General features: G+C 39.8%; 1 protein-coding gene across 10 annotated transcripts in view; it reads left to right on the forward strand.

Annotated features, from left to right (window-relative positions):
* The window catches only part of TTLL5 (tubulin tyrosine ligase like 5), a 143,154-nt gene that overhangs the window by 40,569 nt on the left and 89,224 nt on the right, over window positions 1–13,361 (forward strand). For 9 of the 10 annotated variants that reach the window (XR_012628920.1, XM_074868436.1, XM_074868440.1 and 6 more), the window contains 7 exons: window positions 2,964–3,077; window positions 3,459–3,550; window positions 4,128–4,190; window positions 5,126–5,164; window positions 6,094–6,239; window positions 7,278–7,563; window positions 11,665–11,785. Coding sequence is in view for 9 of the 10 variants with exons in the window: in XM_074868436.1 (XP_074724537.1) it covers window positions 2,964–3,077; window positions 3,459–3,550; window positions 4,128–4,190; window positions 5,126–5,164; window positions 6,094–6,239; window positions 7,278–7,563; window positions 11,665–11,785 (861 nt within the window). In the remaining variant the exon portion in view is untranslated. The remainder of the gene's footprint in view (window positions 1–2,963; window positions 3,078–3,458; window positions 3,551–4,127; window positions 4,191–5,125; window positions 5,165–6,093; window positions 6,240–7,277; window positions 7,564–11,664; window positions 11,786–13,361) is intronic. The other variant, XM_074868437.1, reaches the window with a different exon arrangement.

The following is a 13,361-nucleotide window of genomic DNA, read 5'->3' on the forward strand; positions in this document are numbered from 1 at the left end:
TTTTACAACTTGGTAGTCTGGTGCGGGGGGAAGTCAACAAGGAAAGAGGAGATGGACAGGCACTGGTGTATGGTTTCCATGTGGGCAAGAGCAAAGGTTGGAATAACATTTACATCAGTTCTAGCAGCTTAAAAAAAACAGTAGGTGAGGTATGCTGAGAATGAAGGTCAGATGGGTCAAATCCCTCCAAGTTTTTAAGTCTACAGGTATTTCCGAAGTGCATTTTAAATAGGATATAGTTGTTTAAAGATAAAGTTGTCACTCTGGTCCTCAAATAATGAAGACAGTGGCAGCACAGTGTTCTGGATTTAGTAGGTCATTGAAAAGGAAAGTGCAAAAACAAAGAGCTGGTGAAAGCAGCAGCGAATAGGAGTGTCCCACCAAAAGAGAGGAGGAGGAGGAGGAGGAGGAATTTTTGTCTTGTGTACTACAGGGGATGGAATAAGTCTGAATGAAAAGGATAGCACAGGTGACTCTGTATTGACAAAATTCAGGTGGCCCTGTAAGAGAAGTAATTATTTTCTGTGAGATAGTCATCTGAAGGAAACTGCAAAAATTTGAGAGTGAACTGGGTCAAAATAGGGTATTCTGAAGATATAGATAAGGATTTCTTAAAGGTAATGGAAAAACATAGAACTATCCTTAGCATAAGTCAGACTGATCCACCTTTCTACACGTCATTTTTGGCACCCTCCTTGCAAGCCATATGGACAAGTCAATGTTAGTTTACAATTCTAAGCACCTGGCTGTGTGGGGACACGGTAAGCATTATTTTGCTGCTGGGCTTCCTGCATGAACGTAATAGTGATGATTCTCCTTTTTTTGGGGGTTTCCCAGCAGGAAGAAAGGTAGGGACAGATGGAATTGTCTTGAGAACGTATAAATTCTATGCACTGCAGTTTATGTCATTCTGTGTAAGTTTAGCTGAGGCTAAGAGAAAAGAGTCTTATTGAATAATGAGGTTTCATAGAGAATAGGAAGGGTCTTTGTGCCAACAGCTGTCAGTGCTTAGTATAATTAGAATCATGATGTGGGAACCAGAGATGCTTGCAGAATTTGGAGATAAAACGAAGTGGTTGGATTTATCTATGCTTTAAAGATAAGCTGGGTCAAAGAGGAAACAAGATCTTTGTGAAGTTAGAGACATTTCTGTGCTACAGCCAGAGAGAATTCTGAAGTGAAACACTGAAAAAAATGTTTGTGCAGGAAGCTCAGTAAAGTTAAAGTTTTTCTCTAGCATTTGGACAGTATTGTGGTTTGTTCTCAGGTAGGAGCCAGAGCTGCCAATACATAGGCATACATTTTCTGTTTGTAATCAATGAAATAATCTCCATTGTAACGAGACAATGGAGATGATTTCACTGAAGTATTTCCTTAGTAAAGGAGGTCATCTGATAGGATGAAAAATTTTCTGTAATACTCTCTTTGAGCAGCAATTCTCACATGATGATAGTTATGGTAGTGTCAGGAAATGTTTTTTAAGAGGAGGTTACATAGCAGGAGATTTTAGAGGAAGTTGTTGTGCAAAGTTGTTGAGCTGTGCTTTTGAAATGGAGGAAAGCTTAGGAAGAAAGACTAAAAGCCCTTCAACTTAATACCATCTACAGCATCAAGCAAACCTGTTTGACTACTGACATTTTTATTTCTTCTGCAAATGCTTGTGTCTTCTACCTTTCCATCCAGATTGTCTCATTTTCTCTTGTTTTATTTAATCAGTTTTCATTAGGCTTAACAAATGTTGCAGCTGGCACCTGCTATGTCTGTTTTCTCTTTGGATCTTTCTGTGCCATTCACTGCAGCGTAACCCATTCTAGTGTAATGCCTATTTTGCAGTTGCTTCATCTGCAGATTCTGAATAGCTGCTTGCGGTTTCTAATGAAACCAAGAATGGAATTCAATTCCAATAGTCCTTACGAATAAAGATACAACCTGATCTTGCCGTGAGTTTATTTGTATCTGAGCAGTATGGGATATTCCCCTGGGTTTATCCAGCTCAATGTTTCTGTCATATTTTTCTCTTTTTTTCTTGATTAAGGAGGCTCTCTGTGCATTCTTTGCTCAGTATAGTGCTAAATTTGAATTTTGTATAAGGGCATGAGACCTCAGCTAGACTCTTAATGCTGCTTTTACAGGGGTGGTTTATCTGAACTGGGCCTAAGACCAGCTAAAATGTACTTGAGAACATGTTCAAAGATTTCAGTCTGGCTGGGATTTCAAGATTTTATAATCCTGCTTATTTGAAGACACTTTGAATTCCTGTCCTTTGTTAGAATTGATCAGGATTGCCTATCAGGTTAAGAATGAACTTGGAGAGACTGTCTGCAAATTATGTCTTATTTTTAAAATTTGCATATGTATGCAAATTTGCATGATGTATCTGTGTACATATACAAGATCTGTCAGGTGTGAGAAGTAGCAAGTTGAGATCCAGCAGTATAGTAACAAAAGAATAACAGGTGGTGAACTGAATTTTTCACTTTTTCCCTGCAGCTTTATCTCATCAGTAGATTACAGTTCTGTTCTTCTAGTGTAGCAACACAAATGGAACAGAGAATCATGGTTCTGGTACCATTGAGGTGTGAATCCAAGTGTATTTAGGGCCTGTGAGTGTGAATACTGGCTCTAGTGCCAATTGGGTGAGGATTTTTCTGTATTAAATCCTGACTTTGGTGCTTTTGGGTGTGTCTCATGTTTTTCTGGAAGGGACCAGGGTGTAAATACTGGCACTGATGCCTGAATTGTGAGTCCTGCTGTGCTAAAAACTAGGAGTGTGAATACTTACATTTAGTGCCCGCTGGGGTGTAGAGTCTTCAACAGCTGGAGTGTGGAATTGTGAATTCTGGCTGTAGTACTCTGGAGCGTAGATTCTGCTGGGAACAGGATCCTGGAATTTGAATGTAACTTTTTTTAAAGTAAGTTGAGAGAGGAAAAGGGAAAAATCTGAATTCATACTGTCTCTGCAGCGTACTCGTCCTCTCTCTGCCAGTGATGCTGAAATTAAAAACCCAGTGACCTCAGGCAGGGAAAAAGCAACAGGAAGGCAAAGCAGCTCTGTACTAGGTCTCTCTATGGAGGAGGTAAGTAGGCTATTAAATATCTTTTATTTACCTTGGCTTTCATGCAATATGTGGGGTTATTTGCTCAGCAAAGAGTAAGTGCATGTATATAAAAAACATGACAGAAGAAGTATAATTTTTGAAATAGAACTGCTGAGTTTTACTGCTGGTACTGCCCTTGCCTTCAGTTGTGCCAGGCATACGTATGTGCTCCAAGCACTGATAAACTTCTTCAGAATTTAAATGGAAGATGAAATTGCTTACAAATATCATGTGTACCCAGCCCACTCCCAGGACTGCAGTAATAGTCTTGTCCTCTGAAACTTAGAGATTTTTCTAGGGTTCATTTTTCATTGTATGTATTTTCCTGGTTATTTTTTTTTCTTTTTTTTTTATTCCAAGATAAAAGTACTTCGTCGAGTGAGAGAGGAGAATGAACGGAGAGGAGGCTTCATCCGGATATTCCCTACCCCATTAACGTGGGACCTTTATGGGTAAGAATAAGAATCCAATAGGATGGCTCAGTGTTGCACTGATGCTCTGTGTTGAGGGATATTCTGTGTTAGGTATATGTAGATCAACCAGCTTAGCAATCAGAAGGACACATATTGAGGGTTCTGGTAGAGTTTATTTTAGTATTGAGGATGCTACTGCTTTGCCTAACTGTATCTCATGGAAGGCTATCAAGCATTGTTTCTGATGTTGTTTTTCTGTCAGAATAAAAATGTCTTCACTTCAGATAATCCATTCCTGCTTTCTGCTTTTACATCCTAGACCTGCACATAATGTGTACTCTGTCATTAGGCCGTAAACACAATATCCCATGAATGATACTATATTATGCTTTTCTAATTTTTTTTTCTAGTCTGTAATGTTTCTCTGTGTCTCTTGCCTCACCAGGAGCTTCAGCTGAGAAGTGATAGCTCTCCTCCTTTCTTCTTTTCTGTTATGGTACAGCATATTGTCTCAATCCACTTCTGGGATGTTTTTTATAGATCATTGATTTCTGTATTATATTGCCTTTCACTGTGTTGAGGTCATCTTGATACATCTTGTATTTTGTTTTTCTAGATCCTTTTTAGAGCACAAGACATCAATGAACTACATGTTGGCTACACGTCTGTTTCAGGACAGGTAGAAAGCTTTTCTATTCGGGAGGGAGGCAAAGGGCACAAACAGCATGAAAAGGATTGATTTCTCACTTATCCAATGTTATAAACACTGGTCTGTGATTTGCAAGGCTGGTAATAGTTGTACATCTTTTCTTTGCTGTGCCAGTGACCATGAAGGTTTCTCATGTTTTCACATGTTGCGCTTATGAATCCAGGTGCAAAAAAGACAATACACAAAAGGCATGGGAGTCATTGGAGTAAAAAGATGACTATAGACATGAAGAACCTTCAAGCACCTAGGTTTCTCTGTGAAGGGATTATAGGTGGTCCTTATTTACCTTTTGTTTCAAATTTAAAGTCACCTTAGAGCTTGTCCTCATATAAAGTAAGCACTGAAATTTACTCCAGAGATTTAGTAACCCTATTTCTTGACCTGTGGAAGCATGATCTGATGCCTCTTTCTCTGGATTGTGCTTGGGTAGAAGTGACAGTTCATGCTGCTAGCTGAACTTCTGCTGAGAGCTGTATGCAGTATCTTTCACTGTGTTTTAACACCCTTCTTTCTCAACAGTTTTTCTTATCCAGATTTGAGATCCACAATAAAGTAACTGCAGAGTAAGGATAAGGTTGCTGACTGAGGAAGCAATATTTACAGAAGCTCTTCCTGCATCAGCACTGTACAATATTTCTTTTTTCTGTATACTTTCAGGGATATGTCTAGAGGGTAGCTCCAAATGACACATTCTCCAATTTAAGCCATATAGCTGCAAGCATCAGTTGTAGAACAGCTGCTCAGATTTCCTCTTTTGGAGCCTTTTTTTTCTCCTTTAAGATAGAACTCACAAGGGATTCTGTAAATTTGGCCTTTTTATTGTACATACAAAAGACTTCGGAAGCTTTTTAATCCAGTCGATGATCCAGAAAGGAACGTAATTTTTGCCTTTTTTCCCTTTGTAGGGGCAAGATGAAAAGAGACTTTATCACTGGGAGATCCCGGTAAATGGCTTCTTAATTAAATAATTTGTACTTAGTAGGATTTAATCTAAATTTAGATTTCCACAGCTTCCATCTTCCAAGTCCAAGGTCAACACCTTTTCTACCTGAAATCTGTCAAACTAATTTTAGAAAAGTAAATACAGTGACCAAAGAATATCCCAGCATGTGGAGAGCTTAAGTTTTGTTGGATTGGACCTTAAAATTGCTCCTGTTAGGCTTCCTACTTTGGCATGCCTACCATATTCATAAATCTCATCATTGAGCGCTCTCAAAAGATCCCATAATGCATAGGGTTCTGGACTTCATATACCCATATATTCACTTTGCTAGATCTAAAAAATAAATGGAGCAACAGGAGATTTCTGTGGATGTTCCCACTTAGATCATAAAGATCTTTGTGCACTGGCATAAAGTTATGTTTGTCTCCCTTAAGGAATCTGGCAGGGCCCCTTCTCCATTGGTTTAGTCAAAACTTGTAGAAAGGTTGTCATTTTCCATGTTAAATTTCTTATCTCTGACCAAACAGTGAAGAACAAGCTGTCTATATAAAATGTTCAGAAGAGTGGACTCCGATCTGTGTGCTCTCTTCCCACTCCTCTCCACTGTTTTGTACTCTTGCAATTTCAATTTTCCATATTAATTGTGCCTTGAGCTGCTGCATGATGTACAGGTGCTGCTCAGTCATGAAAGCATGACACTAGATAAATGTGTTTTGGGGCTTTGAGAGATGATATTCTGTAAAGTACTTGCAAGACTCCCTTCGAACATTTGTAGGCTTTAAATAGAGCCAAGTTAGACTGATCATAAGTATTTCTTCCCTGTGTCAGGAAAAGTGTTTCTTGAAGAAATTTAATCTACTAAGTCTCTTGTGTCATCAAGGAGAGAAGTATAAAGGAAGATTGAGGATGTCTCTGTATTATGCTTCCCAGAACAGATCTTAATGGAAGACTGGATATGAGGCTGGAAGCTGTAGACTCTCATGCTCTCTTTTATGAGAGAAAGCTTGTTTCACTGGAGTTACGGAAGCGCCGGCGATGTCATGGCAAGTCTAGAGCAGCACGGACAAGATCATCAGGTATGCATGGCTAGAGTCCTAGGTGAGCAGCTAGTGAAAAACAAGCAAGCAAGGATCTTTTCATTTGAAATGTGGGTGAATGGAGTTGTTGTGGCCATTGTAGTCCCTAGAGGGGTTCACAGGTTGAAGTTAATAGTTTTCAAGTGTTAATAGTTTTCACTTCATTCCTCTTCTGAGATTCCTGCCTTCTTAGTGCCTAGAATTTCATTGCCACCATTCCACATCCCCATGTACATGACTAAAGGTAATCAGTGTTTTCTTGAAGATGAGCTTGCAGTTACATTTTGGGTACAAGAATTCAACAGTTTATGTGCCTCTATAGTCCTCCAGCTTTTCAGAGAAAGATGAAAACCTGTGACCTTCCAGGCTGGTTCTCCTACACAGCAGTAACTCTAAGCTGTTGGAAAGAGAGAAAGCCTTCTTATCCAAGCTGATGTGGGAAAAACTTAAAAGGGTACAGAGGTGAATGATCCTCACAAGTGTCTGTTCCTGAAGCCATTATCTAAGCTCTTTCTAGTAGCTATGTAGTACTGACTGCAGTGGGAGAGATTGTATGTTACAATTTTTGGTGCTATGTATGTGATTTGGTGCTAGGTATGTGATCTTTATTGGCACATGTTGAAGTTTAGATTTCGTAGCTTTGGCTTTTCTGACACACAAAAATATAAAAAATGAGTATATATGTCAAGTATGAGTGCATATATATGTCAGTATATATGTAAGAATCAGGATAAAATACAGGAAAATGCCTTTGTTTCTTTGATATTTTTTTTTGTTTGTTTGTAAAGTTAAGACAAGAATCTTGGTCAGTCTTCACTGATATTGGGAAAAGGGGCTTCTCAACTGTTTGATACACAAGCAGAAAGACAGAAGGAATAATAAAGGGCTGCCATACTTAAAATGCTATTCTAATATGGTGGTGATCTGTCCTTCTAGCAGAAAAGAGTTTAAAAGTAAACCAAAGTGTATAAATAGCAGGACAGGCTTCCCTACTTCTTTTTTTCTTATCCAGCATCAGTGATTTCTCCTCTACTACAGGGACATCAGAACCAACAAAGCTGTCTCTCAAGTCAGACACAGAAGGTGAGGAAGAAGCAGAGGTGGATGAAGATGAAGAGCTAGATAGAACTGTTGGCTGTCTTTCGGACACCCAGGTGAAAAACAAGCCAAAGCTCTCTGACTTGGTGAAAACTACTTGTAAGGAGAGGTTGCCAAAAAAACTTGACAAGAAAACTGGAGATGGAGGAGAGCTGTTTCTTCGAAAAACAGACTCAGAACTTCAGTTTAACTTGCTGCAGATTCTTCAAAAGCATGGAAACTTGAGGTGAGAGATTTCTGCATATTGCCTTGAGTTTTGACTAGCAGCTAATATTGGTTAAAATATGGAGGATGTACACTTAGTGCCACATTATGAAGGAGTGTGAGGAGATAAGAGGACGCTAGAGAAAGAGACCTGGATTTTTGTCTAACTGTGGGTTGCCTTAACAACTAGTTGGCACAGAAGGGAGATAGTTTGCCTAAATACCTGACCTGTTGGATCAGTATAAAGCATAAGCCATGGCTTCCTTTGCTATTCCTTAATCTGGTGATGTAAGCTGTTCTTTGGTCAAATTGGGCTTCTAAAATGCCTCTCTGTCTTAATGCGGGGTGCCTGCTATTAAATTCTAAAATCTGTTTTTTCCTTCTTTGCATTTCCAACAAAGTGGGTATAAACATATGTTAAACTATTCAAGAAAGGTTGGATAGGAATACCTTGGTGCTGCCTCTCCATAAAATTAGTTTTCTTATTTCTGTGCTTTTATTTTTGGTGATAGAATTTTTACTTCTAATAATAATGTCTGCTTAGACTCATCACCTCCTGAGAGCAGGATAGGAGATATTTGAGAGTGACAAGTTACTGAAACATCTCATTGCCTGCTGTTGAGTATGACACTGTAGAGCAGAGTATGTTCTGATGCATGGCTCTATTGCTTGAAAAAAAATGAGAGGTGCTGGAGGAGATTCTATAGAATAACAACAACCAGGGTCCTACTAAATGTTCAGAAGCATGATCCTCCCCTTAAATGTGAGTAGTAAAACTGTCTGTCTGCAGATGGACAGGAAGGGCAAAAAGAAAGACTGATCATTTATGTTTGTGTAAGAGGATTTTTATATCTTCTAGATAAGCAGCATTATGTTTTCTGTGAAAAATGTCCAAAGGTAGAGAAAGTAATTGTTGCTTGTAGTTGTTTTTTTAGTTTAGTTTCTGAGAGAATTTGGGGATTGTTCTGTTGTCTTCTTGTGGCAAGGACATTTGCTGTTGTGACAGGGAAGATTTTGAAACCTGTTTTGAGGACGACCATAGCAATGCTGTCATCTACCTATATATAGAACTGAGTCCTGCCAAGAACGTAAGCTCTGTCTGGTGTTCCTGGCAGAATCTTGCTTAGCACCCAGTACTGTTGGGATTCCCCACAGAAGTGTGTAAGGCTTGTGGTGACTTCATGTTCCAGGATTGTGCTGGGCTTGGCCCCATCTGATCTGTCATTGATGAAGACTTTGCTTGTGGGGTCAACAGGCAGAGGAGCTGAAGTAATGAAATTTTCATCCAAAAGAAATCAGGCCTGTTCCAGTAAGTTTTTGTAAGTGGTAGGACTTCTCTCTCTCCTTTAGTTGGCTAGAGAAATTGCCTCATTGGCCTTCCACACATTGGGTGTTACTGATGAAGAGGTGACAGTTGAATGAAACATGTTCCCCCAACTGTGCCATTCCTAGGGAAGTAAAAAGAAAAGGAAGTTACTTGTTCCTGCATTTAAATCCTCAGATTTCAATATTCCACGCACTGGGGCAGAGGCAGTGTTATACAAGGACCTTCTTCAGTTTCCCATTTTGTAATCACAGAAGTATCAGATGCAGGCAAAGAACTGTATTACTTTGCTGATGTTCGTAACGGGGGGGGTCCTTACTTCCTACCAGCACAAATCTTGAATTCCTGGTCACAAGATGTTTGAGTTACACCTAAAACAAACCTGGCAGCCCTAGAGAGCTCTCGGGGGAGGGAATTTTCTGATATATGGTGGCCTGATGTATAGAGTATTAGTTCTTAGTGAGGGTTCAGAGTGTTTTCCAGATGTTCCACACATGTGGGAAGAGAAGATAGGTGGTGGTGACTAGCAGCATACAGAGCTCAGAGGTGTTACAAGGCCTGCTGTACATTCTGGAGTTCATTGGAAGACAGGAATTGTAACCAGGTATTTTTACCGCATTTTAGTTACTGCAGTACTGGTCCAGCTATCCACAGAGGATGTTAGTTTGAGAGTCTTTTGAACTCACCATTTGCTTAGCCCCTCTTTGGGCCTGGCCTGGTCTTCCAGAAGCATCAAAAGTTAAAGATTAAGCAGATGCATGGATACTTCTAATGTGGTTTATTTTAACTTCAATTCTTACCTAAATTGATGGGTTGATCTCTATAAGTGCTACTATGTTGTATGATTTCTATGTAACACTGTAACAAAGTGTTCATGAAACTTACAGACATATAAGACAGGAAGACTAAATTTCTGGACTGAGTTTTTAATGAAATTTCAGGGACTCATGTACATGGGGTTATGAGGACCATATAAGTATCTGAGAATATTTCTAGGAAGCAGAGAACAAGAAGAGAAAAAATGCTGAGGTTCCTCAAGAACTAGTCTGAGGCTGATTTTAATAATCAATTCAAGAATGATACAAAATGTAGAAACGTGTTAATGAAATTTGGTGATGGAAGAGATTTGGGAGTTATTACCATGAAAGCAAACTAGTGGAATAAATATGAGAAGAACTGGATGACCTTGAGGATAGGAATAGTATAACTAGGATGAAATTCAGTAGCACAAAGTGCAGGGGCGTACCTTTAAGAACTAGTAATTTACAGCAGGAATTCTATCAGCTGGGTGTTCATCAACTGGAAATTAATTATAAGGAAAAATATCTTGCATGCTTGATGATCACAGAAGGTTTGCGAAGCTCTAGCTCATGCATGCATGAAAACACCAAATGTGGTCTAGGGTTTATCACTTGAGATACTTCTGAGACTTCATGTGGAATATTGTATACAGTTGCTGACACCCATGTTCATGAAAGGTAAATCGTGACTGGAACAGGTGGAGATGAGCTGCTAGTCATGTCACCAGTGCGGGTGCTTTATTAGAATACCCTGAAAGATGTGGGTAGTTCACACTAATAAAATGAAAACTATGAAAGGATTTAATTGCTGTTAATAAATACATTCAAGGTAGGAGACCCATCAGGGATGAAATTATTTAAGATACAGGACAATGTTGGAGAAAAAAAAAGCAAATATAAACTGCTCATGAATGAAGTTAGGCTGGGTAGTAAAAGAAGGTTCCTGATTATTAGAACAATAAGTTCTGGAATAATATTCCATGAAAGTAATGGGTTGAAAACTCTAGTTTATTTTAAGATGAAACTTGATAATTTTATAGAAAAGATTAGGACATTGCTTGTGATAGAAGGGGAATCTGTCACTGACACTAAAGTCCATCTGCTTCGACATCCTTATGAAAAACAAAGGAGAAATAATGCTTGGCAATTCAAGGGGCAGCTTGTAGTGACTATGGGGAAAACTATGAGGAAGAATGGAGACTGGGAGAGCAGAATGTCAGAGGAGAGGGTTTAGGCCAAGATGACAATGAAGAGAATTAGGCAAAACTTTCAGCAATTTCTTTCAACACAGATGCATATGCTAAACTGACTACCATTGTGAGGGAATGAGAAGTGATGTGTCCCTCCCAGTCCTACCCCAGTCTTCTCCTCAGCTCATACTCACAGCTTCACAACATGTTCAGCCAGCTGCACAGCAGATTTTGCTGATGTTCTTTCGTTCTTCAGTGGTGCCTTGCTCAATGAAATTTGGCTTGTGTCCTTGGGCCAGCAGGGGAAGAGCTCACTTTCACAGATTTAATTCTTTCATTTCCAGTGGGAATTGCAGGGCCTTTGTTATAACTCTGGCACCAGTACCAAGCCCTTTATTTATTTTATGGTCTGTTGTTGTGGTGTTCAAAATGCTTGTGAAGACCGAGGCCCAAGAGAGCCTTGAATTTGGTTTTAAAATACACAGTTTTGCTAATGTTCATGTTATTGGCTTTTGGAGGAGAGTAGCTAAGGCTGTGAAAAGGCAAGGAGAGCATTCCCTTTTTAGAGATGAACTTAGAGAGTGTCTGCTGTCTTTTGTATCTCCTGCAATATTTACCCCGTCTTGGTGAACTGAAGGTCTCCTTGAAAATACTGGTGGGGTGAAGGGGTCCTCCTTCCCTTGAGCTTCAGCATTTGTGCACCTAGGAGGTCCCTGCTGACTGTACTTTAGTCCATAAGTTCTGCCTGACTGCTGTAATTCTTCCCATTACTACTCTGAAGAGAGCTGACTGATTCTTTTGGTCCACAGCAAAGTGCAAGCTCGCATGGCTTTCTCTGCCTATCTACAGCACGTTCAGTTGCGACTGATGAAGGAGGCTGGTGACCAGATCCAGAATCCTGCCTGGGCTGCCAAAGAGGATGAGCAAATGGTAAGAAGCTTTGTACTGGCCAGACTGAGAAGCCAAGCTGAAATCTACCTTGAGAGTTTTGAGGTCAGTTCCCGTCCTTGGAAGAACTGAAGTCCAAGTGAGGTTATAGTTGTCTATCTTTGTACAGCTGCCAGTGCAGAAAAGGTAGGACTGCTGACTGACATCTGAGCAGCGACAGAGTAGACAGCTCTTAATGACTAGAGTGTGGTTGACATTCAAGATGCTCAGATCTTTCACTGATTCTCCTTCACTGATCTCTGAGCTTATGTGCTTTTGAATTCTTCTAAGATTCTTTAAGATTACTTGGCAGTATCTGGTTTCTGCTGTGTTAAACAAAGCATACATCTACTCAAATAGAACAGGTACCAAATTAAGCTTTTTCTCTGTTTTTGCCCTTTGTAGACATCTGTGCTTGGGAATCTTCTTTGCATTCTAGATAGAGGGGGGGAAAAAAAAAAGTAAAGCCACTGAGGAGAGAAAGTCACTTTCTAGCATAAGTGTTGTGGTTTTTTTTTTTTTTTTAAAAAAAAACATGAGGAATTTTTTAGGCAGTATTTGAAGGCCCTATATTTGATGTATATACATTTTAAAGAGTGCAGCAAGCCCAGATCCCTTCACAAACCTTCCTAAGAGAGTTTTGTACAGTAGGCTTTTGAGCTTTTTGCAAATCCAAATCTATTCTTGCTGAATGCATGTTACAGAGAAACAGTCAGTGCAGTTCAGAGATAAAATTGTGTGTCAAGAATAATCAGTCGACTCAGTGGAAAATGTTACCCCTGCTCTTTCCAAGTGGAAATTAAAACTGGCTTTTTGAGAGTCACTTTGTCTGCTGTACTGTGAAAAGTAATGTTTAAAAAAACAGATCAAACCAGCCTGGAGTAATGGCAGTGAGAGGCGAGCTGTGAAATCCAATAGTTTGGCTGTGAGGCTGCTCATTTATGCATTAGCAGAGCTCCTAACCAAAAGCAAATCCAGAGGGGAGACAGAAAGGGTTCAAAACACCCACAGGATGCATCTCGCCTTAGGATCTGCCTTGCCATATGTTTCCCCCACCAGAGGTCAGACAGACATGGTGGGGAATTGGAGTTACTTGGCTGTAGACGTAGTCCTGTGTTGCTCTGGAGAGGCTGTGGCAGTAGTATACATCCATGAAAAGTGATGATGGGACTACATCACTGTGGTGGAGATATCTGACCAAGATTCCCTTCCCTGTGATAGCACTGAGTGGGTTTTATGTCAGTACATGTTATCACAGCCTTCTTTAACACACCCCAAGTTGTTTTTTGGAAATGTTCTCCTAAGGTATTGGACTTTACAGGTTTTTCTGTGTTGTTGCTGCTTTTTGCTGCTTGTGTTTTTTGTTTACCTGCCAAGCTTTTCAGACAAACAGTCCTCAAGTGTCCCCATTTCTGACCCACCTCAGACAAGGCACACCATTGTTCTTCTCCCCCCACCTCAGATTTGTAGGGTTATATTAAAAATGTACATTGCAGAATGCTTTTGCCTGCCAGTTGTCAGCTCATTTTCTCAGGACGGCGTGTTTAATTTTTGCCGGTCATTAGCTGCTGTAGTACCT

This window comes from Strix uralensis, chromosome 4, assembly GCF_047716275.1.
Source record: "Strix uralensis isolate ZFMK-TIS-50842 chromosome 4, bStrUra1, whole genome shotgun sequence".
In the NCBI taxonomy this organism is placed as follows: Eukaryota; Metazoa; Chordata; class Aves; order Strigiformes; family Strigidae; genus Strix; species Strix uralensis.